Raw genomic sequence first — 25,289 nt, 5'->3', positions numbered from 1 at the left:
TCATCATATAGCCTGGAGGTGACCTCGATTTTCTGATAATTGTCAAACATCAGATTAGTCCATTGCATGAGGACATCATGTTAATCAGATCTAATGAGCAGAAAAAGCCAATAATCAGAATGCCTTATGAGGATAAGTGTGCTCCAAGGACAGGAGAAAAAGTCTACAAACATTCTGGAGCTGACCAAATCAGTCAAGTTTTCTGGGGTTCCATGTGTTATGCTTGTTAAGACATTCCCTTCAGAGCTTAGGACAAATTCTGCATTTTATTTTACTATTAAGAAAGCCCCAGTGTGGTTGGTGTGACTCTGGGTTTTAGAGGCAGCAAAAACCAAACTTTGGAATAATGCTCAGACCTTTCCTCAGATAACTCAGAAGTCAACTTGTTTTGAATGGGACCTGGAAAGAGAGAAGTTTCTGCAGCAATTTCAGCTGCAGTACATGCAGCCTTGATGCAAGAGCCATAATAAGTGGCAAATACCATGAGTTATCAAGGTAAATAAGAATGCAAGTCCACAAAAGAGCATTGCAGTGAAAATCATAGTGTTCAAGGTCATAATATTGCAGCAGAGTTCTCCTCAGAGTTTGGAAAGCAGTTCTGGCCATGCTACTTGGCTCCAGAAAGACTGAAGGCCTGACCATGGACATCAGTTGGCCATACACTGGACCTTTCCCTCATGAACTTGGTAATATCAGTTTAATTGGCTAATAGGCAGAGCAGCAATTCACTAAACAATTATACTTGCCCATTATGAGAAGATGAGGTTGCAGCTCCATAATGAGGAAGCAGAAAATATTTGAAAACTTGAGGGATCTATCTATTGCAGTATTTTCTTGTTCATTCACACCCAGGTTTAATTTTAAATGTTTGATTACAACCACACTCTGTTAAGAGCCGGGTGATCAGAATTGGAGGTCAGACACACTTCACCAGCAAGCCACCTAGTGTAACAGAGCTCATAATCAAGCATGAGGGATATATAAAATGAGTGGTGGAAGAAGATGATGAACCACCTATAGCTTTGGCAGCTGTAATAGCAAGAGCTCATTCTATTAACTCATGTCTTTCAAGTTTTTCCTCAGAAATTGTGACCAGTCCTCATGTGTAAGTGTCCATGACAGGATGTAATGAGTTCATATGGATCTGAGTGGTGCAATGGGTGGGCGACAGTGGATGCTGCCAGTGTCCCACCAAGACCCAGCCTGGCCCTTTTCAACGTTTCCATATGTGGCTCCTTCAGCTTCTGGGCACTGTTGTTTCTAAAGTCCTGCAACTATGGTTCTCTTTGGAAAACTGCCCTTGGCTTCTTAGACAGCTTTACCTGCATGTGAAGAGAGTCCGAATGCTGGAAGTTTTCCTCTCTTTATGTGATCCTGAGGCCGTGAATGACTGGTACAGGAGGATGTACGTCCTGCTTCCATGCCTCAAGTGGGGACAATGTCAAGTACATGTTAGACTGTAGAGTCTCCTTGCAGGATTCCTTCTCTTCCCTTCCCTGTGTCTCCCACCAGAAACACTCCCATAGTAAATCACTGCAAAAAATTTCTCATCTCAGGATCTGACCTACGACAGATTCCTGTTATGCATTTATGTGGAAATTTTGAGTAGGATATTTGAGTCTGAAATTCTTGGCAGAAATATGGGCTAGAGATATCTATTTGAGAGCTGTTGGCCTGTGATGCTATATAAAATTATGAGGCTAGATGAGATCACTTGGGGATGAGTGTATATACAGAAAAAAAAATCTCAGGATATAAGAAGTCCCAGGATTTCTTAATCTTCCCCCAACAACTTTACTAAATCAACTGAATTTATGCTCTTTTTCAGCTTTGGTCTCAGGACGAAGGCTCTACGAAAGTTCTCAAATTAGTCCACCTTATTTTTAGTTGTTTCCTAGCTATCCAGCCCATTTTATTTTATCAACCTATCAAGTTTACCCTCTGAAGGTATGTAGTGTGAGGGTATGGCTGATTTATGGGTCCCTTGTATAAGCAAACCAAGATGGATCTCTCAATAAATCAGGACATTAAACACCTGTTCAGGGATGCAAATGCTTGGCTCAGGTTAAGCTGACAGAATTCCCGGTACATTTCACATTTGGGGAACACTTTCACCTTGACCTTGTTGGAAAGTATTTGGAATCTTAAAGGCAAGTCTGGCAAAATGTGAAGAAATGAAAATTTACAGAGGTAAAATCAAAGTATGTATTTGATCCAAGAAAGCCATCTATTTAAAATGCCATGGTTCATATAATGCCTTCTCCATAGTATATCCTTACAAAAATATTGGTTGAATAAATTGTATTAACTATATCCATTTATTATTAAATAATAAACTAGGGTACAAAGATGAGAAGAGAAAGCATTAGAAATAATATTTTATACACTATATATTATTTTTACCTTAACTTTATACAAAGTATTTCTAGATCAACTGAATAATTTAGATGAATCTCTGTCAAGTAAATGCAGTCTGGGAATATAATAGAAAATGATGAAAACTAAATGAAATATCATTTTGTTAAGATAGTGGCTTTTGAATTTCTTTTCATAAGTAGATTAGATTCTGTGAGCTGCTTCCTACATAGAAGAAAAAGCATAAAGTTCTTTATTTAAAAGAAAATTCTAGATGTTGATTTGAATAGAAAGTACAAGGCTTTTTTTCCCTTTTTGACAGTTTGCTTTTGAAAGGTTTTTCGTGTGAAATACATAATATACTGTTGCTAGTTGAATGTAATGATCCCTCACCCAAGAAGAAATAAAAGGAAGTCCAAATTTGGATAATTTTGCATCTTGAGGAACCTATTTGTGAGTTATATGTGTGTTAAAAAGCAACAAGCACTAATATCAAAAGCAGCTTTTCAAAAAGAAAAAAATGTAAGTGATGGATAAATGAATGCTGCCTTGTTCACACTGAAGTTATTTTGACAATTGCACATTCATTGTTTTATTTTAAATCTATATAGCTTCTCTGTAGCTTTGAGTCAACTTTAACTTATCCAAGGCACACAAATATTATCAAAATAAGAAAAAAAAAGATCCACAGTCTGTCTTATACACTGAGTGGCCAGATTATTATGATCTCTGAACGCATAATAATCTAGCCACTCAGTGTATTTGTATCTCAAATGGGTACCAAAAGTATTCTAGACTTTTGCTGGAGATCAACCACCTATTTGCCCTGAGCTTTCTATCAGCCAGTGCAAAGGGGAAAACTGATCAAGTGCATGATTTATAGTATCTTTGATATCAAATAAATGAGGTACTCAAGAGAAGTACACTGAGTGGCCAGATTATTATTTGTTCAGAGATAATAATCTGGCCACTCAGTGTATGTCCTAAAGAAATCTAGAAATATAAACTAATACAAAATTAAAAGTTGGAATGACTATAAAACTCAAGTATAATGTAGTTGAATAATATATGGTACAAAGATTCAGAGGTAAAGACTAAGGAGAAAATTTTCAATGTTCACTAATAATCCAATTTTGTTATTTATCCCACACTTGGATATTTCATATTCACAACAGCACGATCATGTTTACACAGTCCTGAATAGCAGAAACAATGTTTAGCTTCATATATATTTACTAAAAAAAGTCTCAAGGATCTTGATGGGTTCTTATCCATCTCTGTTTCCAAACCAGAGAACACTTGTATGACTAAAGAGAATGCATCCTTTTATCAAAGCTCCATGTAAAGGCCCCTAAAAACTATTTTAGGTACCTTTCTCCTTATAGCCCATGCTTTCTAGCTTCCATGCCTTGTACTTATATCCTTTTAAATGTACTTTCCAAAATCAAGTCACATCCATTCTTTTTAAAATATCTATATATCTATATATCTATATCTATATCTATATCTATATCTATATCTATATCTATATCTATATCTATATCTATATCTATATCTATAGCTATATCTATATCTATATCTATATTTGTAAATTTCAGAGAGGGAGAAAGAGATAGAAACATCAATGATGAGAGAGAATCATTGATCGGCTGCCTCCTGCATGCCCCACACCAGGGATCGAGCCCACAATCCAGGCATGTGCCCTGACCGGGAATTGAACAGTGACCTCCTAGTTCATAAGTTGCTGCTCAACCTCTGAGCCATGCAGGTCGAGCAAGTCACATCCATTCTTCAAGTCCCTGTTTATAAACCACTCCTGCAAGACACTTTCTCTGTTGTTATCCTGTTTTCACCAAATGGAAGTGATCATTCTTTGAACTCCCCTAGCCTTCTGTCTCTACTATTTTGACTAATACCCCACGGGTTCCCATGACCCTGCCCAGGTTCAGTGATTTTCTAGGAAAGCTCATAGGATTGAACTTATAGTCATACACTGAGGTATGATTTATAACTATGAAAGGGTACAAAGAAAAATCAGCAAAGGGAAAAGGCATGTGGGGTGAAGTCCAGAGGAAACCAAGAGAAAATTTTCAGCCTTTCAAAAGTTTACCCCCGTGGCATTGTAGAGGATGCACTTAATTCCGCAGCAATGAATTGTGACAATGTGAACTGCGATATCTACCAGGTAAACTCACTGGAGGCTCAATGACTGAAGTTTTTATTGGGGTTTGGTCATGTAGGTACCTATTGCCAAGTATATACCAAATTCTAGTCTCCTCTAGGAAAGCAGGTATTTAGGACAAATCACATAGTTTGCCTAGTTTAGGCACAGTGAACCATTGTTATCAATTAAGATGGTTCTCTACTCCTGAACTCCAAGTTCTCAGATGCCAGCTAAGGACCAACCTACTAGCAGGTCTTTTTTTTTTTTTTTTTTTTTTTTTTTTTAATTAAGAGTCTCAGGCTGCTAGGTAGGATCTGGCCTAAACAGGCAATTGGCAATTGGACATCCCTCTCACAATCCAGGACTGCTGGCTACCAACCGCTTGCCTGCCTGCCTTCCTGATTGCCCCTAACCGCTTCTGCCTGCCAGCCTGATCACCCCTAACCACTCCCCTGCCAGCCTGATTGATGCCTAACTGCTCCCTGCCAGCCTGATTGCCCCTAACTGCCCTCCCCTGCAGGCCTGGTCACCCCTAACTGCCCTCCCCTGCAAGCCTGGTCATCCCTAACTGCCCTCCCCTGCAGGCATGGTCACCCCCAACTGCCCTTCCCTGCAGGCCCGGTCGCCCCAACTTCCCTCCTCTGCCGGCCTGGTCACCCCTAACTGCTCTCCCCTGCAGGCTTGAATGCTCCCAACTGCCCTCCCTTACAGGCCTGGTCCCTCCCAACTGTCCTCCCCTGCTGGCCTGATCACCCACAACTGCCCTCCCTTGCAGACCTGGTCCCTCGCAACTGCCCTCCCCTGCTGGCCATCTTGTGTTGGCCATCTTGTGTCCACATGGGGACAGCCATCTTGTGTGTTCAAGTGATGATCAATTTGCATATTACTCTTTTATTAGATAGGATAGAGGCCTGGTGCATGGGTGGGAGCCAGCTGGTTTGCTCTGAAGGGTGTCCCGGATCAGGGTGGGGGTTCCCTTGGGGCATGGGGTGGCCTGGGCAAGGGGCCTGTGGTGGTTTGCAGGCCAGCCATGCCCCCCGGCGACCCAAGCAGAGGCCCTGGTATCTGGGATTTATTTATCTTCTATAATTTAAACTTTGTAGCCTTGAGCAGAGGCCAGGGCTGGCCAGGGTGTGCAGGAAGCTTGGCTTCCTCCATTGCCAGGAAAACCCAAGCCTCCTGCTCACTCCATGGCTGCAGCCATCTTGGTTGGGTTAAAAATTTGCATACTTGCTCCTGATTGGCTGGTGGGCATGGCTTGTGGGTGTAGCGAAGGTACAGTCAATTTGCATATTACTCTTTTATTATATAGGATACTAGAGGTCCAGTGCATGAAATTCATGCATGGGAGTGGGGGGGGTTCCCTCAGCCTGGCCTGCACCCTCTCCAATCTGAGACCCCTTGGAGGATGTCTGACTGCTGGTTTAGGCCTGATCCTACAGGCAGTCGGACATCCCTCTTGCAATCCAGGACCGTTGACTCCTAACCACTTGCCTGCCTGCCTGATCGGCCCTAACCACCTCGGCCTGCCAGCCTGATGCCCCTAACTGCTCACCTGCTGGCCTGATTGCCCTTAACCACCTCACCTGCCAGCTTGATCGCCTCATAACTACTCCCCTGCTGGCCTGATCGCCCCATAACTGCTCCCCTGCCATCCTGATTGCCCCCTAACTGCCCCATGCCAGCCTGATTGCCCCCTAACTGCCCTCCCCTGCCAGCCTGATCACCCCTAACTGCCCTCCCCTGCCAGCCTGATCACCCCTAACTGCCTCTGCCTCAGCTCCCTCCACCATGGCTTTGTCCAGAAGGATGTCCAGAAGATGTCTGGTCTAATTAGCATATTACCCTTTTATTAGTATAGATATCATGGTCTAAGGCTCTCCCACCCAATTCTTCTTCCTCCCTTTTTAACTTTTCACGGGTATCACACATTCTTCCAGCCCCACATCACCATCAATAAACCTCTTATGATTCTAGCCCAGTCCCTGTATAGGCTCCCAGAGGATCCAACCAACACAGTGTGTGATGGTTAAATAAAAGAGGTGGAGGCTTCCAGGGAGCTGAAAGCCTTGAAACTCAACAGAAAACTCCTTTTTGAAGAGAGATCTAAGCAGCATATTTCATTCACTGCCACAAACATGCAAACTCTTATTGAAAATGTAATCTTAATGATATGGATGGATTTTGGTATTAAAGTTCATATATCAGTGTGGGTAAATATTATTTTATTATTTTAATGATTCGGAGCTCAGCATTAAATACATTTTGTATGCTTGTAAATCCTAAGAAATCACATTCACAAAAACATTTTAATTATATATATATACTAGAAGCCCGATGCACAAAGATTCATGCTAGAATGGGCTTTCCTTTCCCTGGCTGCCAGCACTGCCTTTACACTCTGGCCCAGCCCCGTTCTGCCCCAGTCCAGAGCTTCCTCTTTCCTCTCCAGGAGCTGCATCTTTCTTCTCTGGCCTCGCCTTCCCATGCTGCCCAGAGGCCCTGAGAGACCGGGGGTGGAGCGGAACGCCTGTGTCTTTGCCATGGCAATGACGCAGGCATCCCGCCGCCCATCCCGGTCACTCAGCGCCTGTGTATGCAAATTAACCTCCATCTTTGTTGGGTTAATTTGCATATTACTCCTGATTGGCTGTGGGCATAGTGGAGGTACTTTCAATTTACATGTTTGTCTATTATTAGGTAAGATTATATATATATATATATATACTGAGTGGCCAGATTATTATGATCTCTGAACACATAATAATCTGGCCACTCAGTGTGTATATATATATATATATATATATATATATATATATACTTACTAGAGACCTGGTGCATGAATTCATGCATGTCCGGCCAGCCTGGCCAAGGGGAGGGGGCATGGGCGGTTGGCCAGCTTGCCTACTATTCGAACTCCTTGTTGAGGGGACAATTTGCATATTAGCCTTTTATTATATAGGATATATATATGTCATATTTTTAATTCCTTTACTGTAAGATCACTGAGGACTTGGAAGATTTTTTTCATTACTCCATCAATTTCAGTATGGAATAAGATTCCTGCCTGACGGGAGACATTCTACAAGTATTGGTAATTAGAAGGTCTGCTGATTCAGCAAAAAAATAGGTAGGGAAGAAAACTCAACAGAGTGGAAGGCATTTCTGCTATCCCATTCTGAACGGAGTCCCCTATATTACCTACGATTTCCCCATATCAAAGAATAAGGGATGGAACAAACTTGATAAAAGATAAGAGATAGCATATGAATGGTATTGCTACTGAACTCAGATAGTTTATTACATATATATATTTATATATAATATTTTTATATATATCCTTTTTAAGAAAGCAGGACTATGCAATTTTGTTCAATAAAATTCTGTCAGATCACTGACATTTTAATCCTGTCAAGTCTCAATTTTTCTTATTCCACTCAGAACACAATACGTATTTATAACCCATGTCTCAAATTTACTTGCTTACAAAAAGACTTACTGAGCACTTACTGTTACTGAAATATAAATATTAAGAGCCCCATAATAAGAATAGCTAATACACAGAGCCAGTGTTCTAAGCACCACTTCAAGAGATTGATACTGTTATATATTCGTCTTTTACAGATAATGTTACTAAGGAAGTTCACCCTCCTGAGCAGTTACTCTGGAAACTATGCTCTTAATTACTCTGTTATAATGTTTATCATATCCTTGAAAGGCTCATGATCTTTTATTTCACATAAAAATTATTTTTTTACATAAAATATTATTTTGACAAAATTAGAGAAAAAACATTTTTGTTCCATTTTAATGTTTTCTTCTCCCCCACTTTAAAATAAAAGGACTATAATATTGCTAGATTTTTCCCCATTTCATACTTGATAAGTTATACGGGTTTTTTGAACAATTTATCACTTAGTGATTCATAAAAAAGTAGTGAGGACTCAACAATGTATTTAGCATTTGTGACTGTCATTCTGAATACAAATAAAAGGGAAGTTTTATTGGTTTAAATAAAAAAAAAAAGGTATGCACACTGAAATCTTTTTATCCCTACAGGTGTGAGATAGTTGATTTTTGCTATTATACAATTAGAGTGACTGTTTAAGAAAAGAGCTTTTCATTTCTCTCTGAATAGCATGCATTTTTATCATTAATTGCCTCCCACACAATGACACAATTAATACATAGCAGAGTCTGGAAGAACTCACAGAAAGGAAACCATACTCCTGACATTTTTTTTTTTTTTTTTTTTACTTCTTATAGAACAAATTAAAAGTCTAAAATGTTATAAGCACGCTGCGCTATGTCAAACTCAAACTGCAGTTTGGAAATGCAAATATAATTTCACCCCTGGATAAGGAAACAATAATTGGTGTGAGGAAGGAGTTGTCAGGACTGTTTTCATGTTGCTAGGTCAACATTAACATTCAAGTTCAGAAGATGGCAATGTTCTGTAGCTGTGGGCTAGGCTCTTCATGGAGTGACTAAGATAACAGACATTTCAAAGGTATTGTTTTAATTTACAAACACTTAAAACCTCCTTCAGGTGACTGATATCATTTGCAAGTCACACTGGCGGCAATTGTGTCTTAGGAAGGTCAAGTGACGGTCTCAGGGTTACATTAGTAAAAAGTCCAAGTAAGCAGCAACTTGCACTCAGATCCTCTCCCTCCAGAGTTAGTACCCTTAACCACTAAGCCACATTGCTTCTCAAACATCTATACAGGTACCCAGATTTGAGTGTAACAGACATGCTCAGTACCATGTAGTGAGCTGCAATTCTCTATGTGTCTCTCTCTTTTTTAAAATACATTTTATTGATTTTATTTTTACAAAGAGGAAGGGAGAGGGAAAGAGAGTTAGAAACATCTATGGGAGAGAAACATTGATCAGCTGCCTCCTGCACACCCCCTACTGGGGATGTACCCCGCAACCACGGTAAAAGCCCTTGACTGGAATCGAACCTGGGACCCTTCAGTCTGTAGGCCGATGTTCTATCCACTGAGCCAAACCGGTTAGGGCTCTCTATGTGTCTCTTATACATCTCTTACAAGAAGAACCATTGATTGCTTTTGTTCTGGGATATCTTTTTAAGGATGTTTGTATAGTGGCTAGCATTGCAGCATCCTATATAATAACCCTATATAATAAAAGGGTAATATGCAAATCGACTGAACAGCCAGCGGAACGACCTGTCACTATGATGCGCACTGACCACCAGGGGGCAGATGCTCAATGCAGAAGCTGCCCCCTGGTGGTCAGTGGGCTCCCACAGGGGGAGCATCGCTCAGCCAGAAGCCAGGCTGATGGCTGGCGAGCGTAGTGGCCCGCTTCCAAGGCAGAGCTAAGGATGTCCGACTGGCTTAGGCCCACTCCCCGCCCAAGGGCTCCTGGACTGCTAAAGGGTGCACAAATGCACCCTTCCCCTCCCCCCTCCGCCAGAGTGCACAAATGTTGTGCACTAAGCCTCTAGTAGAGATATAATCTCCCTATCAAGCAATGGACAGGCATGCTTACTGCCTATGAAAATTATTAGGGTTTCCTACACTCAGGATTCTGCGTTTCTCCTCTTCCCCCCCAATCAACTCAGTGTGTTTGCAGGTGTCACCTGACTATCTTGGCATTGTCTCAGAAGAATTGATCTTGGGAAACCAGCTCAAGAAAATAGCTGATAGTCTGGCTACTGCTATTTTTCAATGGGTAATAAAGTCCTTTTTGCCAAAAACCATCCAGAATTTAAAAAAATGTTCTTAAATTGGAAGTAGATCTAGGTTCCATGGTGCCTAAAGTTTAATACTATTTTGGGGTTCCTCTTGAAGGCAAAACATAAAAATTACATATACAAAATTAAGTTCAAGGCTGCAGAAGGGTGCTGTCAAGTGAGGGGTCCTGTAATAAACGTTTTATTCATGGTAGATCCAACTCTGTCTGAATTTTATTTTTGGAAGTCTTAAATTTCCAATTTGGCAAAAGCTCTAAATGACTTGTCACTTCCCAAAGCAGCAAGGTTATACATTGCATAGTGCCTCATTTTAGAAAATGGCTCTTAATTTTTGTTTCTGGGGCAAAATAAAAATCTGGGAGTATCTCTCTCATGCCAAAATGTTTTCAACACTCTTGTGTCTTGGTCAGATTTATAGATAAGTCTAGGGGGTATTTTTTTTCTTTCATCTGTTGACTCTAAAGTAAATATGATCAAACGAATGTCTTAAATTAATTTATAAAAACCTGCCCTGGTGACAAGAATAGTTAAGTTCTAGCATCATTGAGCCCAAACTCCTGAAACATTGAATTCATGGAAATCATACCATGACTGTTGATATACTTTCACCGTGGGTATGTGGCAGCTCTATGATGCTTGAAACACGAGGGAAAAAACATACTTTGCATGACACTCTGAAAGTAGCAAATGATCTTTTGCATACAGCACTGAAGAGGAAAAAATAGCTTACCTCATTTTGTTGTGTAAAATCATGCCTTTTAACACAGTAAAAGCTTGAAATAGTTAAAACCATTCATAAGTCATATTCGTGTATTGCTCACCGATAATAATTATAGGTAAAACATTATGTAGTAAATATGGACATCAATAAACAATTCAGAAAATAAGTAAAGTTCACCTACTTTTGAGATATTACTTGATCGACTTGCAGATCGTCCTGGGGATTTTTCATTCTGAAAAATAAAATTATAGTCATTGATTAAACATACGGCAATAGTCTTCACCACTGAGAAAAAGAAAAGCATAGCAAAGGCAGATGTGTAAATACTCTTGGTGTTGTTCTGATAGATGTACAAACTGCTTATACAGGATGGTTTGTTTCTTACTAAATTGTGTGTCTCTAGCACGTATCAGTGTCCCTTTTGAAAATGTTTCAATTAACACCAGGATATATATTAGTCTAGAAGTATTTATTTCCAGAAAATGCTTATTTCTCTAGAAAAAAACAAATGCAGTTCCTTTGATATAAAATTAGACAGTAAAAACACAGTCCATTATTTTCCCTTTTGCTTTTGCTACCAGGAAATCCTGAGTAAATTCTGGTTCTCAGTGTCAGTAAATATTGCATACATCTCACTCCTTCTTCTAATATGTACTTTATTGGTTTTCCTGTTATTTTCCTTTTGACATATAATAATCTAAAGTATAGTTTTTACATAAAAATATTTAATTGTTTAAATTAAACATACTTTAAAAATTATTTTAAAATTTAAAATGTAAAGTTAAGTTAGAAATTACAACCTCAATGTTTGCCTCTTAAAGATTTTCCAATTTCGTAGACAAGAAGCATAAAAAAAGGTTTTGAATAAATAACTTTAAAAAAAGTCATACAATTTTAAAGGAGGAAGGAACCTTAAAGAGTGTCAACCCTTCCTTGGAAGCCCAGAAACATTCTGTTCCTGCCAGTCATGGAGCTTGTGCCCATGAGGCCTTCTGACTAGTCCATTCTAGTGCTTTCCACTCCGCCAATTATTAGCTGGTGGATAAGTGACTGACACTTAACATGTAGCAAGAGATCACAGTACTTTTCTTCTGCGCAGAAAATGTGGGAGGAACTTCTTCTGGAAATCAGAAGTTGTGAAAGATCTGACTTAACCTTGTCACTGAAATACTTTAGGAGTCTCTTAAATAGAAATCTCTGAGCATCTGGACTCAGCACAAAAGTGGACTTGAGCAGACACCTTGACAGAGGTCATTTTTGAGAACTAAGTTGTTATAACAACCTGTGGATCTGAAATCGCCCCATGATGATGGCTCGAGACAGTTTCAGAAACACACTGATGACAGGATATGGCAAACGTGTTGTGGAAACACAGTAGCTGCATTCACTGCAGACTGTCACTGTGTCAGGCACAGGTTTGCAGATAGATATTCCAGCTGAACAGTACTTTTTCCTTTACATGCAACATCCATCTCCTGCAACCACTCATGTCACTGTGGAGCATGTTATTACAGAGCGAGATGAGTCTCAACGATACGATTAGTTACACCTCATAACAGCCCCGTGGTCCAGGGGGAGATTAATGTATCTACTACCCGCAGACATTTTTCCTTGATTAGCTTCCCCTGGTGATGGAGAGAGGTACTTTTCAACTGACATCTCAACTCCTCTTCTGGAGACTAGAAAACAAAAGCAATCCATCTTTCTTTCTCAGTGAAATCCAGGATTTTGACACAATGGAACAGAGGTAAATAGGCCACACGATATTAATAGGCTTTGGGAACAGTTTCGTTGTCGTGTGTTTTGTTATGTTTTCTATATTAAAATGGTATTTGAGGAGGTGATTGAGGAACCAGAATTGAAAGGTGCTTCAGCTGGAAATAAGAAGTGCTGTAGGAAATGTAATTTGGCATCAGATGACCTTATTTTTTCAAAACAAACAGGACTTTGTGGTGTTGATTTCAGATAGAACAAGGAGGGTAAGGCTCCCTCCACAACTGTGAGTGAGTTCAGCACAGGGTTATAATTAGGAGATAATTCCATACTCTTCCCCAGCACTCCCCAATCTAATGGGGAGGAAGCATCTGCTTGATTATTTAGTACTTCAAGGGATCTTTTAATGTGAAATCTGTTGGTTCCATTTTCTCCTAAAACTAGGTGAGGCATTGAAAGAAATGAATGAGCTCACGCAAAGGTTAAATTGGTTGCTATGGCTTCATTCCCTATTGTCTGTATTCCAATTACCATATAGGAACAGAGGTGCACTGTTGCCATGTTGGCAGTGACAAGACTATGAGACTTGCTTGCAATTAGACCTGTGGGAGCGTACTAGCTCTAGCAGGAATATACTGTTTGACATTTGAGGACTTAAATTTTCCTCACTATGAAGCAGAGACTGTTGTACACATCAAGCAAATTATAACTAAAAACATTTTATAGATTGCAAGATTATAATATTTCCATTATTATTTACAGGTAGAGAAAACACCAAAAGAGCTCCCTCAAATTTCACGATGGCCCGGCCAGTGTGGCCCATGGTTGAGTGTTGACCTATGAACCAGGATGTCACAGTTCAATTCCGGTCAGGGCACATGCCCAGGTTGCAGGCCCAGTCCTCAGTATGGGGCATGTAGAAGGCAATTGATCAATTATTTTCTCTCATCATTGATGTTTCTATCTTTCTCCCTTCCTCTCTGAAATCAATAAAAATTATATTTTTAAAAAATTTCATGATGATCGTCACAGATTAGAAGACTCATAATTTTCACATAAACATTTGAGTTCCCCAGTCCTGCAATTCTGCCTCTGTTGTGGAATAGATTTCGGTATATAAAATTTAAGAATAGAAAATCAAATTTTTTCTCTACCCAAGGGAGTTAAAGAGGTTTGGTCTGCCTTGCCTTTGAAGCAAAGAGCCAGGAGCACTTTATCTCTTGGAAAACTTCCAAAGCAATCTGTCCAATTTTCCATTAATTAATTGGGAGGCTTGTGCCATTACTATTGCAATGACATATTCTTCTTTGTAGATTAGTCAAATATGGTTGTCATACCTCATTATGATCAGTTTAAATTTCTTTACCTTAGATTAAGCAGAAGCTGTCTCCGATTCTGACATCACTTACTGGTACCCAAATTATAGTGACCTTGTAGGTCAATAAAAGTTGGAGCCAAAAAGTTCTAACAAGTCTGCATGAAAAATCTGAGGCTAGCAGATCATTTATAGTATGCAGACAGAGAGACTTGGTTTTATAATTGCTTTTTAATATCTGTAAGAGGTTTCAGAATTTGGTTTGATATGATTGTATCTGAGAGTGTCAGTTTTTTGTGATTATTATTGATAATATAATAATATTTTTAAAGTTTCATCTCAATTAAGCATGGTTGAATTTTTATTAGCAGCAAGAAATACAATGATTACCAAATAAAAAATCATTAAATTGCTTTACTATATTTTAAATGTCATGATCTAAGGAAAGTGGCATAGTCCCTTTAAAAGGAAATGGTCTGTGTTAAAGAAGCCACGATATGACTGGCTTTGTATCTACATAGGAATACTCTATATTTTATGGCATTGAACAGAAGAGGGCGGTAAGGAAGCTTGTAGCAGGTTTTATATGTAAACTAAAGGGGAAAACTAAATATTTCTGAGTGAAGAAAATGGAAAAAGACAGTCTCACACAGACCACTGATATGATGGTATTCTGCAGTATATTCCACTTTCCCCCCCTGCTCACCCCCAGGCTAAAAGTCAAGAGTATTGGAAAGAAAAATAAAGAGTGAGATAATTTGGAGGGTGGCCTGAAGAATTCTAAGTAGAAAATAGACTATTTTTTTCTAGGGTAACTAAAGCTTATAATAGAAGAAAGTCTCTGAAAACAATAAAACATAAACAAAAAATAAACAAGAACGTAGCAAAAAAATGACTAATGCAATAAAAACTTAACTAATATATATGTAAAAATCCCATGTCCATTAATTGAAACATACTTTTTAATGTCTATAAAACATTTAAGAATTATTTGACCTCAAATAATACCTTAACAAAAATATTTAAGTAGGAATTTTATAAGGCATATTATAAAATTCGGTTGATATTAAGCAATTAAAGTTAGAAATACAAATTTAAATGTGACTAATCTTTTGTTGTTGTTAATCCTCACCTGAGGATATTTTTTCCATTGATTTTTAGAGAGAGAGAGAAGAGATTGGTTGCCTTCCACAGGTACTGCAACCAGGGCCAGGGATCGAACCTGCAACCTACGTACCTGCCATTGACCTAGAATCAAACCCACAACTCTTTGGTAAGCAAGCCTACACTCTAACCACTGAGAAATGCCGGCCAGGGTAAAATGTGACTAATGAATCTTAGTCACCTGAAAATTAATTACCAAGTCTTTAGATAATGCTTCTTCTAAAGAAATTAATACTCTCTGGGAAATCATAGCCAGAAACTCTAGAAAACAGCATACTAAGACCTTTGGAACACAGAAAAAGCTGTATCCAGATAAGTATTTATTTATTTATTTATTTAAAACATATTTTTATTGATTTTAGAGAAGAAGGGAAGGAGAGGAAAGAGAGAGATAGAAACATCAATGATGAGAGAGAATCATTGACTGGCTTCTTCCTGCACACCCCCTACTGGGGATCGAGCCTGCAACCCAGGCATATGCCCTGGAATTGAACCCAGGACCCTTCAGTCCACAGGCCAAATCTCTAACCACTGAGCAAAACTGGCCAGGGCCAGATAAACATTTATGACTGTAAATAGCTTTGTTATTAAAGAAGACAGTTCAAAATAAAATAAAATAATATAGTGAAAGTTATAAAATATAAAAGCTAAAACACATTAAGTGAATATAAATAGAAGGATAAAGAAATATTTTTATAGCAAATCCTTTTAATATAATTACAAAATAGATGAACTTCCTGTAAGGTTTGTTAAGGAAAAGAGAGAGCAACATTATATAAGAAATAAGAACGGATACATGACCGAAGACCCAGAAGGGATCAGAAAAACAGATTATAAAAGCTACATGTAGTGTTATTGCAACAAATTTGAAAACCTGGAGGAAATGAATCAAATTCTGGCAAAATCAAAGTTACCAGAATTTATTCAACATAAAGAGGAAAACTTGATAGACAACAAAGAAGAGATTGGAAAACTCAATGGAAGTATATGCACCCTAAAAAGATAAGGGCATAATGATTTCATACCTGAGCTGTATCTTACTTTTAAAGAATAGTTCCAATTTTATTTATACTATTCTTGACCATAGAAACATACATTTTCCTAATTCATATTACTAATCTTGCATAAATGAAACTTCCAATGTATTAAGAAAGTAGACAAAAAGCAATAAAAATTAAAATAAAATTATGCTTTAGTTTTATTTGAGATAATAGATACAAAAACATCTTTAAAAATATTTGCTTTTATCTAAATAGTAGCTTTTATATCTACACCAGCAGTTTGTTCAGAATGTGCACAGGGAATAGAATAAGTCTGACTTATTCCAGTCATTTTCTTATCAGGAATTCTGTCAACATAATTCTTTCGATACATTGAAAGGGCAAACTATAATCTTATAATTAAATGCCAAAAAGATATTTGACAAACCTCAGCAGTCTTGTTAGAATGTAAGCTCTAAGTGAAATAAGAATTGAAGGAAAACTCTTAAAGTGATAAAGACAATATTCTAAAACCCATTACAAATATTATTCTAAATGGTAAAATACTAGGATTATGTTAATTAAAGAAATTCTATTAGGAATGCTTGTTCTTGCTATTATTACTCAACCTGTCTTATAGTTTCTAGCAAATAGGATAACAAGAAAAAGAATTATTTTGTAGAAAAAATATTTTAAAGGAAGCAATAAAACAATCTTCTTTCATTGATAATATGTTGTTATGGAAATCCTAGAGTCTCTAATTAAAAAAGAAAACTACCACAATTAAGGACTAGATACAGGACAATTATATTATGACAGAGTCTATCAAATTTTCCAAAATCCCTTCTCCCTTCTCCTGTACTGACAATAATAGTTACTGGGTAGACATCTTTCCAGTCACATTATATCTCCCTTCCAGTTCCAGGTTGCCTATGACTCAATTCCCTCCAGTGAGATGTGAACAGAGCCAGCAATCATCAGTTTCCTGCCTGCCCCATAAATCTAAAATTTCTTTCACACTTTGTATTGCTCTGTGCTAGGCTGGTGAGTATCAGAGCAAGCCAGGAAGCCACTTAATAGGTTAGTAGAGCTGAATTCTCCTGAGTCCTTGAATGACTACATTGTGAAGAGCCCTTTGACAATTTGGAACATACTCTCTAAACTGTCATGAGAGAGATAAACTTGTATTTCTTTCAAGCCATCACATTTTTTGGATTTATTATTACAGTTTAGTCTATCCTAATGGAAATACTGCAAAATCAATTGCTTTCTCTCTTCTAGCAATAAATATCCAGAAATGTAATAATAAAAACAAACAAAAACGTTTAGGAACACATTTCACAAGGAAATCATAAAGTCTTATTAAAATATAAACTATAAAATCTTACTGAGGAGTATAAATCATGATCTGAACAAATGAAAGCACCACTCTTTGATGGGAAGATATAAATCCTCTACAAATTGACATATAAGTAGAAGGTAGTTCCAATGAAGTCTCCAATGAGGCTTATTTCTTCCTTTCTGAAGTAGAAAGGAGAGAGACAGAAGGATCTTAAAGAACATACATAGAAAAAGAAATGCCTTAGAATATTCAAGAAAACAATGATAAAAAGGACATCTCCTTATGCGAGGCATTGCCCATATTAAAAGTCACTGTGATTAAGTCAATATGGTATTGGCATAAGAATTAACCAAAAGGTCAGTAAAGTCCATAGTAAAAAAATAAAAATCCAGAAATAGATATAAAAAAATTCACATGCAACAAAACTATTATTTCAAGTCAATATTGAAAGGATAGTTAATATAGTAAATGCTTCTGGACAACTGGCTATCCACATGTAAGAAAGAGTCAACCCTTATCACATAGTGTGTACAATCATAGACTCCAGATTGAATAGTCTGAAATGTGAAAAATAAAAAATAAAAATATTTTAAGTAGTCTATATAACTAACACAGGAACCAGAAGCTATAAGTAATCATTAATTATATTATTTTTCAAAAATGTAAAAATTAAAGTGAATAAACAACAATAGAGTTAGAAAAAGTACAACACAGAAGACTGATAAAGTTCAATTTCTATAATATAAATAGAGGTTTTTGCCCTGTCTGGTTTGGCTCAGTGGATGGAGCATCAGCCTAGGGACTCAGAGTCCTGGGCATGTGCCCAGATTGTGAGATTGATCCCCAATAGGGGGCATGTAGGAGGCAGCTGATCGATGATTTTATTTTATCACTGATGTTTCTATATATCTCTTCCTCTCCCTTTCTCTCTGAAATAAATAAAAATATATTTTAAAAAAAGAGGAGGGAGGAGATAAGGAAAAAAGCCCTTAAAAAGCAGATGGGCATAAGAGCCTATTGGATGCCTGTTTATGTAAAACTGGAGGCCTGGTGCACAAAATTCGTGCACTGGGTGGGGGGCGGGGGTTGTCCCTCAGCCCAGCCTGTGCCCTTTCCCAGTCCAGGACCCCTCGGGGGATGGACATCCTTCTTGAAATCCAGGATCGTTTGCTCCTTACTGCCCACCTGCTTGCTCCTTACCACTTGGCTTGCTGCTCCTTAGTGGCAGGCTCCTTATTGCTCAGCTCACTGCTCCTCAGTGCTGCTGTGGAGGTGGGAGAGGCTCCTGCCACCACTGCTGCACTCACCAGCCATTAGCTCGGCTTCTGGCTGAGTGGCTGCTCTCCCTGTGGGAGCACACTGACCACCAGGGGCTGCTCCATAGCAATGGTCATTCTGGTTGTTCCACCATAAAGGTCACTTAGGGTTTTATTATATAGACTAGTGGCCCAGTGTATGAAATTTGTGCACATTAAAAGGGGATTAATTAGAGGAAATATTTTAGTATTGCTATTTGCCCTTTCTCTATAATAGAAGTGTCAGAGATGAAAGAAAATTAATAAAATGTATATGAAAATCTTCCTCCTGTCAGAGTCTGGGGCGCACCACGAGACCCAGAGTCAGGTCCCCAGCCACCCACATGTGCCTCAAAATCGTGCGAGATCCAGACCCGGCTGGCCCCCCCTCATTGGGCTAGATCTAGACCCGGCCGGTCCCACCCTTGTCAAGCCCCACCGGGCAGGGGAAGCAGCCTCAGGTCCCCTGGCCCAGCACTGGGTGGGGGGCGTAGCCTGAGGTCTTCCAGCCTGGGCCGGGACAGAAGGCATGCCTTGAGGTCTCTCGTCAAGCCCCACCAGGCTGGGGGCTCAGCCTCAGGTCCCCTATGAAACCCTGCTGGGTGCGGGGAGCAGCCTGAGGTCCCCTGTCAAGCCCCGCTGGGTGGGGGGCATGACCTGAGGTACCCCGTCAAGCCCTGCCAGGCGGAGGTCACAGCTTGAGGCCCCCCGGCCTGGTGCCGGGGTGGGGTGTGTGGCCTGAGGTCCCCCGGCCTGGCGCCAGGGTATGGGGGAGCAGCCTGAGGTCCCCTGGCCCAGCACCGGGGCGGTGGGTGCACCTTGAGATCTCCCGTCAAGCCCCGCTGGGTGGGGGGGGCATGGCCTGAGGTCCCCTGGCCTGGCACTGGGGCAGGGGTCATGACCTGAGGTCCCCTTCAAGCCCTGCCAGGTGGGGGTCGTGGCCTGAGGTCCCCTGTGAAGCCCCATTGGGGTGGGGTTGCAGCCTGAGGTCCCTGCTGATTGCTCCTTAAGGCTCATTATGGGAACTCAGCCTCCACTGTGGGCTCAGCCATCTTGTGTTATAGAAACCCCTGCCTCTGCTGTGGGTGCTGCCATCTTTGTGGCAGAGTGACAGTCAATTTGCATATCCCCTCTTGATTATATATGGATATGATATCATAATGCTAAAATTATAGTGCAAATATGAAGTTACATGTTTACCTATTGGCAAATGGTAATATCCATCCACCATATATTATGAAGGTAAAAAGGAGTTAAAGAACAATGTGTAGAGGGCAATTTCATTTCTTTAAAAACAAGTATACAGAACCTCTACATATGTTTATATGTGTACATATATATTTTTGAATGAGCAAAAATATGCTCATCAAATATTAATTATTAACACACCAATCTATTCACAATCACTTCCTTCAGTCCCTAATTATGTTGGGCTTGAAGGGAGCAGACAGGCACCTGGGGATATTCCAGCCTTTTAAAAAAACCTTTGTGTGGTATACTTTTACTTGTTTTTTTTTTATAGTCCGATTTTGGTAAAATATCAAATTTAAAAATTAAAAGAAATAAAAATGGCAACATTAGTCTTACTCATTAAAGAATAGATATCTATAAAAATAAAAGCATAATATGCTAATTAGACCAGATGTCCTTCCAGACGACCTTCCAGATGAAGCCGGGGTTGTGAGGGCCAAGCCCTTTGCATGAATTTTGTGCATCAGGCTCTGGTATATATATAAAAAATAAAGGAAAATGTGTATGTATGTGTGACCAAAAGAGCTGCAAAACATTTGATGTTTATATTTCCTAAGACAGTACAGTACCTGGAACATAAAGGTACTGAATGAATTCAGTCCAGTAGGATTGGTGGAAAAACTGTAGGGCTTGTGGTTACAACAACTGGATTAGAATTGCAGCTATATGACTATGGACCATAAGAAAATCATTTATCTTCTTTGGCCCTGACTTGCTGAATTTGCAAAGTGGGTCTAAAGGCCTTACAGAACGGCGTAGAAACAAAGACAACAGAAGGTATATTTCCAATAGTAAAGCACTGTGTAAATATAAACTAGGACTATTGGGATTATTAAACTCAGATTTGCTAGTTAAAGAAAAATTAGTGAGGACACTTACTTGTAACTGTCACATTTATTATTAAACTAGAGGCCTGATGCACGAAATTCGTGCAAGGACCTTAGCCCTGGCCTCCGCCTGCTGCTGCTGCAGCCAGGGACCTCTGCCACCTCTGCCGCGGCCCTCACCCACTGTGGCTTTGTCCGGAAGGAAGGACGTCCTGTCTAATTAGCATTTTATGCTTTTGTTATTATAGATTTTGTGCTATATAGAATTTTCTGAAAACACTGAATTCTCTTAAAAACAAATATATCATGCCCACATATCCAATTTAGTGCTAATGATAATGAATAAAAGCTTAATTGTACTTAGCCCAAACAACTGTGTTGGCTAGGAAACAAAGAATATAAAAATCATGCTATGGAAATCTCTCTTCCATCTGTAAAAAAGCTGTACAAAAACATGACCTTGATGTATACATTTCTAAAGAAAGACTGTCTATCAATGAACGAAAAGTCATTCTGACAAAGTTAGTAATTACAATTGCTAGCATGAGAACAAAAGGAAATGTTTGTGTGTGTTTTTAAAGAAGTTTGCATACTTCAGTACTGAAAATGTTTCAAACTGAGTTTTAGTTAGATGTAAAGAGAAAGAATACAGGAAAGGGATCACTGGCTAAATTACCAGAGCACCAAGGAAAAGGCCCCAATGATTTAATTCACACATTTTCCAGTTATGGAAAGACAGAAAATAAGGAGCACTGAATGGCTGGCAAAATGCAGAAGGTGATGATTTCTGTTCAGTGTCTTGTATGAAAAGGTGATTGACTGCTGCTTTTTTTCCCTAACAGTACATAGAGTCAGATCAGCATAAGCTTTTAGTGTACAACAGTTGAACCCTTATAAGAGTGTAACATGAGGACTTTTATTGGTTCCCACAATTTAGTTCTATATGACTATGTTCACATTAAAAACAGGAAGTCCACTACTCCTCTAGTAGTCTAAGAATATACACATAATTTACAAAACTTCTTGTATGTTTTTTACTGATCCATGTAAAAAGTTCTTGTCAGACATATAATTTACCTCACAATCATCTTCTTAATCAACAGTCCTCAAAGGAAAAATCTACCATCAGTTTCCTTAAAAAATTATTTTGCAAAAAATAAAACATAAAGACCCACTCCTGATTAATTACTTGACTGTTTTGCCTGTAAATGCTTACCATTTTACTAATTTTAAAGACTTTTTTATGTGTCTGGGAATCTCAGAGTTTCAGCAATAATTAAAGACATCTTATGTTCATTTAAGTTATCGTCACAGGTGTGATGTCCATCTTCCATTTGTCCCTACAGATCCATGTCCCACTCTTCTCCATGCTGCCATGTGCCCAGGAATCACACCTGGATGGGTCTCATCTCAGGCTCCTTTGTTCTCTGACTTCCAATTTCTTCCACCAATGCAGAGAGTCCCAGGAGATGATAGAAATGGAGGATCATGAAATCAGAGTCATTATCCCATTCCTGAGACCTCACTAGACGCTGGCTCTATCCTCAAATGGAGGTTTCAGCATTTGTCAGGAATTCCTTTCCACAAAGCCCTCTCTGTTTTTGGGCTCTGGAAAAATGCTTGTACTCCTTGTCTTCAAGCCTGTGGGTGGTAACCACTCACTACACTTCCTAGCCAGGGGTTACTGAACTATCTCTTGTATTGTCTACATACTCTGCTCACACCTATTGTAAATAGACTACTAACTCTTCCCAAATTATCCAATCTGTTTCTTTTTAGACACTGATGGGGAAATATCTTCTTTGGGATTCCTTATATCCTATCTAATAAAGAGGGAATATGCAAATTGACCATCACACCATAACAAGATGGCTGTGCCCTGAGCGGAGGCAGGGATTCCGTAACACAAGATGGCTGCGCTCACAGCAGAGGCGGGGATCCCGTAACACAAGATGGCTGTGTTCACAGTGGAGGCCGAGTTCCTGTAATGAGCCTTAATGAGCAATCAGCAGGGACCTGAGGCTGTGCCCCCTGCCTGGTGGGGCTTGACAGGGGACCTCAGGCCGCACCCCCTGCCCAGGCACCAGGCCAGGAGACCTTAGGCGGCGTCCCCTGCCCTGGAGCCAGTCTGGGGTTCTTAGGCCACGCCCCCCACCTGGCAGGGCTTGACGGGGGAACTCAGGCCGCGTACCCTGCCCGGCGGAGCTTGATGGGGGACCTCAGGCTGCTGGCCCCAGCGTCAGACCAGAGGAACTCAGGCCACGTCCCCCACCCTGGCACTAGGCCAGGGGACCTGAGTCCACGCACCATGCCCCAGTGCTGGCCAGGGGACCTGAAGCTGCGCCCTCCGCCCTGGCGCCAGGCTGGGGGACCTGGGGCTGCACCTCCTGCCATGTGGGGCTTGACATGGGACCTCAGGCTGTGCCCCCTGCCTATAGGGCTTGATGGGGGACCTCAAGGTGTGCCCCCCTGCCCCAGCCCAGGCTGGGGACCTTAGGCCGCGCCACCCCGTCTATGGGGCTTGATGGGGACCTCAAGGTGTGCTCCCTCCCCCGGCCCAGGCCACGCACCTTGCCCCAGCGTCAGGCCAGGGGACCTGAGGCTGTGCCCCCTGCGTGGTAGGGCCTGATGGGGGACCTCAGGCCATGCCCCCTGCCCTGGTGCTGGGCCAGGCCACTTGAGGCCGTGCCCCCCACCCAGTGGGGCTTGACGGGGGTGGGGCCGGCCGGGTCTGGATCTAGCCCAGTGGGGTTGGGGCCGGCCAGGTCTGGGTCTCGTGCGATTTCGAGGTGCATGTGGGTGGGTAGAGACTTGATTCTAGATCCTGTGGTGCACCCCAAACTCTGACAGGAGGGAGATTTTCATATACATTTTACTAATTTTCTTTTATCTCTGACACTTCTATTATAGAGAAAGGGAAAATAGCAATATTAAAATATTTCCTCTAATTAATTCCCTTTTAATGTGCACGAGCTTCATGCACTGGGTCACCAGTAGTTTTATAAAAAAGTATTAATTTTTGCAATTTTTATCAAATTACGATCTAGAAGGTCACTCTGGAGGTATGGTCATATTGACCAACCACAGTCTGTAGCTACTAGAAAAATCTATCAAGTAGCTTTCAAACCACATTTTGTATTAGCATTACATTGCTTTCTTCTATGGGTTTAATTTAAGATTGGAGGCATACTTAAGACAGCCCACACATTACAGACCAACCATTTAAAACGTGCTGTATGATGGGATGTTTTCATTAGCGTTTTTTATCTTCCAGTCTATTGAAAGTACTTTAGGGACCAAATGTTTCTTAAGTCATTGTCAAGGAAAGTTCAGGCTAGGTGTTTTACTAAATTCTGGAATAGGATTAAAAATTCTAAGACCCTCATTGTGTGTGTGTGTGTTTGCCATGGTTTTAGTATGAGAAAATAGAAAGCTGTGTTTTTGTGAGATACTCAACACATTCCTTATTGGCATAAATTTAAAAATATTAAACATTTTGTGATCCAAGCAAATGTATGTTTAAGCAAATTTATAATCCAGGCATAGGTTGGTAATTCTTTTTCTTGTACTTCCACAGAGCCTCAGTTAAATGTGATGTAGCTACTTCAAGCCATTCCATGCTTGTGTCTGACTTCTATTCTTGCCCCAACTCCATTATTCAATTCTTTCTCCCTCCTTCCTTCTGTCAGTAACAAATAAAGAAATGAAGTGACATTTTATCCTTGGGTATATATATTCTGGGTGTGTGAAGTAGCTGCGGACACATGGGGTTTTCCTACTTGAACAAATAAGCACAATGACCTTGGTTGGATGAGGATACATTTCCAGGAAACCTGATATTGCCCAAGTTTCAGGGCTTTCCCTCTCTGTCATTTACTTAAAGCCCATTTTTAACAATACCTCATTATATGGTAATGTTGGCCCTCCAGGGAGTCCAGAGTTACAAATCTTAAGGCTACATTTCCTAGAGTTCCTTTAGGAAGACAGCCTGAAAATTAACCTTAGTTTTCATGAATGCAAATCTCATGCATGCATGAGAAAGATCACAGACGGGTTGTGTCTAATTTATTACAGCAGCTCTAACATATCCTTTATCTCTTTATTTTTTATCTCTCTCTAATGCTACTTTTTAAGCTATTTTAAAAACAAAAAATGTGAACCCATACATCATAGAAGAATTTCAGAATTCTTGTCCCTTATTATTAGATTATTAGATAAATGATAGAGGGTAGGAAAACAAGTGCCCTCACAAGAGCCCAAAGTAAAATCAAATTTCATTTTTCCACATATGCACTTTCTTGGATCCAGGAGGAAATGATCTGGAGTGGCGCTGGTGTGTCATTAGTTAATATAGAATTATAACTGGTCAATAGTAAATTTGCCGGAATGGTTGGGCTCAAATTCCAACCACACCACTTCCGGTGTGACCCTGGGCAA

The 25,289-nt window shown here is 40.0% G+C and overlaps 1 protein-coding gene across 1 annotated transcript in view; it reads right to left on the bottom strand.

Annotated features, from left to right (window-relative positions):
- The window catches only part of MARCHF1 (membrane associated ring-CH-type finger 1), a 669,052-nt gene that overhangs the window by 116,045 nt on the left and 527,718 nt on the right, over positions 1–25,289 (bottom strand). The window contains 1 exon segment of the mRNA XM_080672550.1: positions 11,147–11,197. Coding sequence (XP_080528676.1) covers positions 11,147–11,197 — 51 coding nt within the window.

Source organism: Plecotus auritus (genome assembly GCF_963455305.1).
Source record: "Plecotus auritus genome assembly, chromosome: 6".
Lineage (NCBI taxonomy): Eukaryota > Metazoa > Chordata > Mammalia > Chiroptera > Vespertilionidae > Plecotus > Plecotus auritus.
The sequence above is the reverse complement of the archived record's forward strand: the minus strand, read 5'-3'. Positions and strand labels throughout refer to the sequence as shown.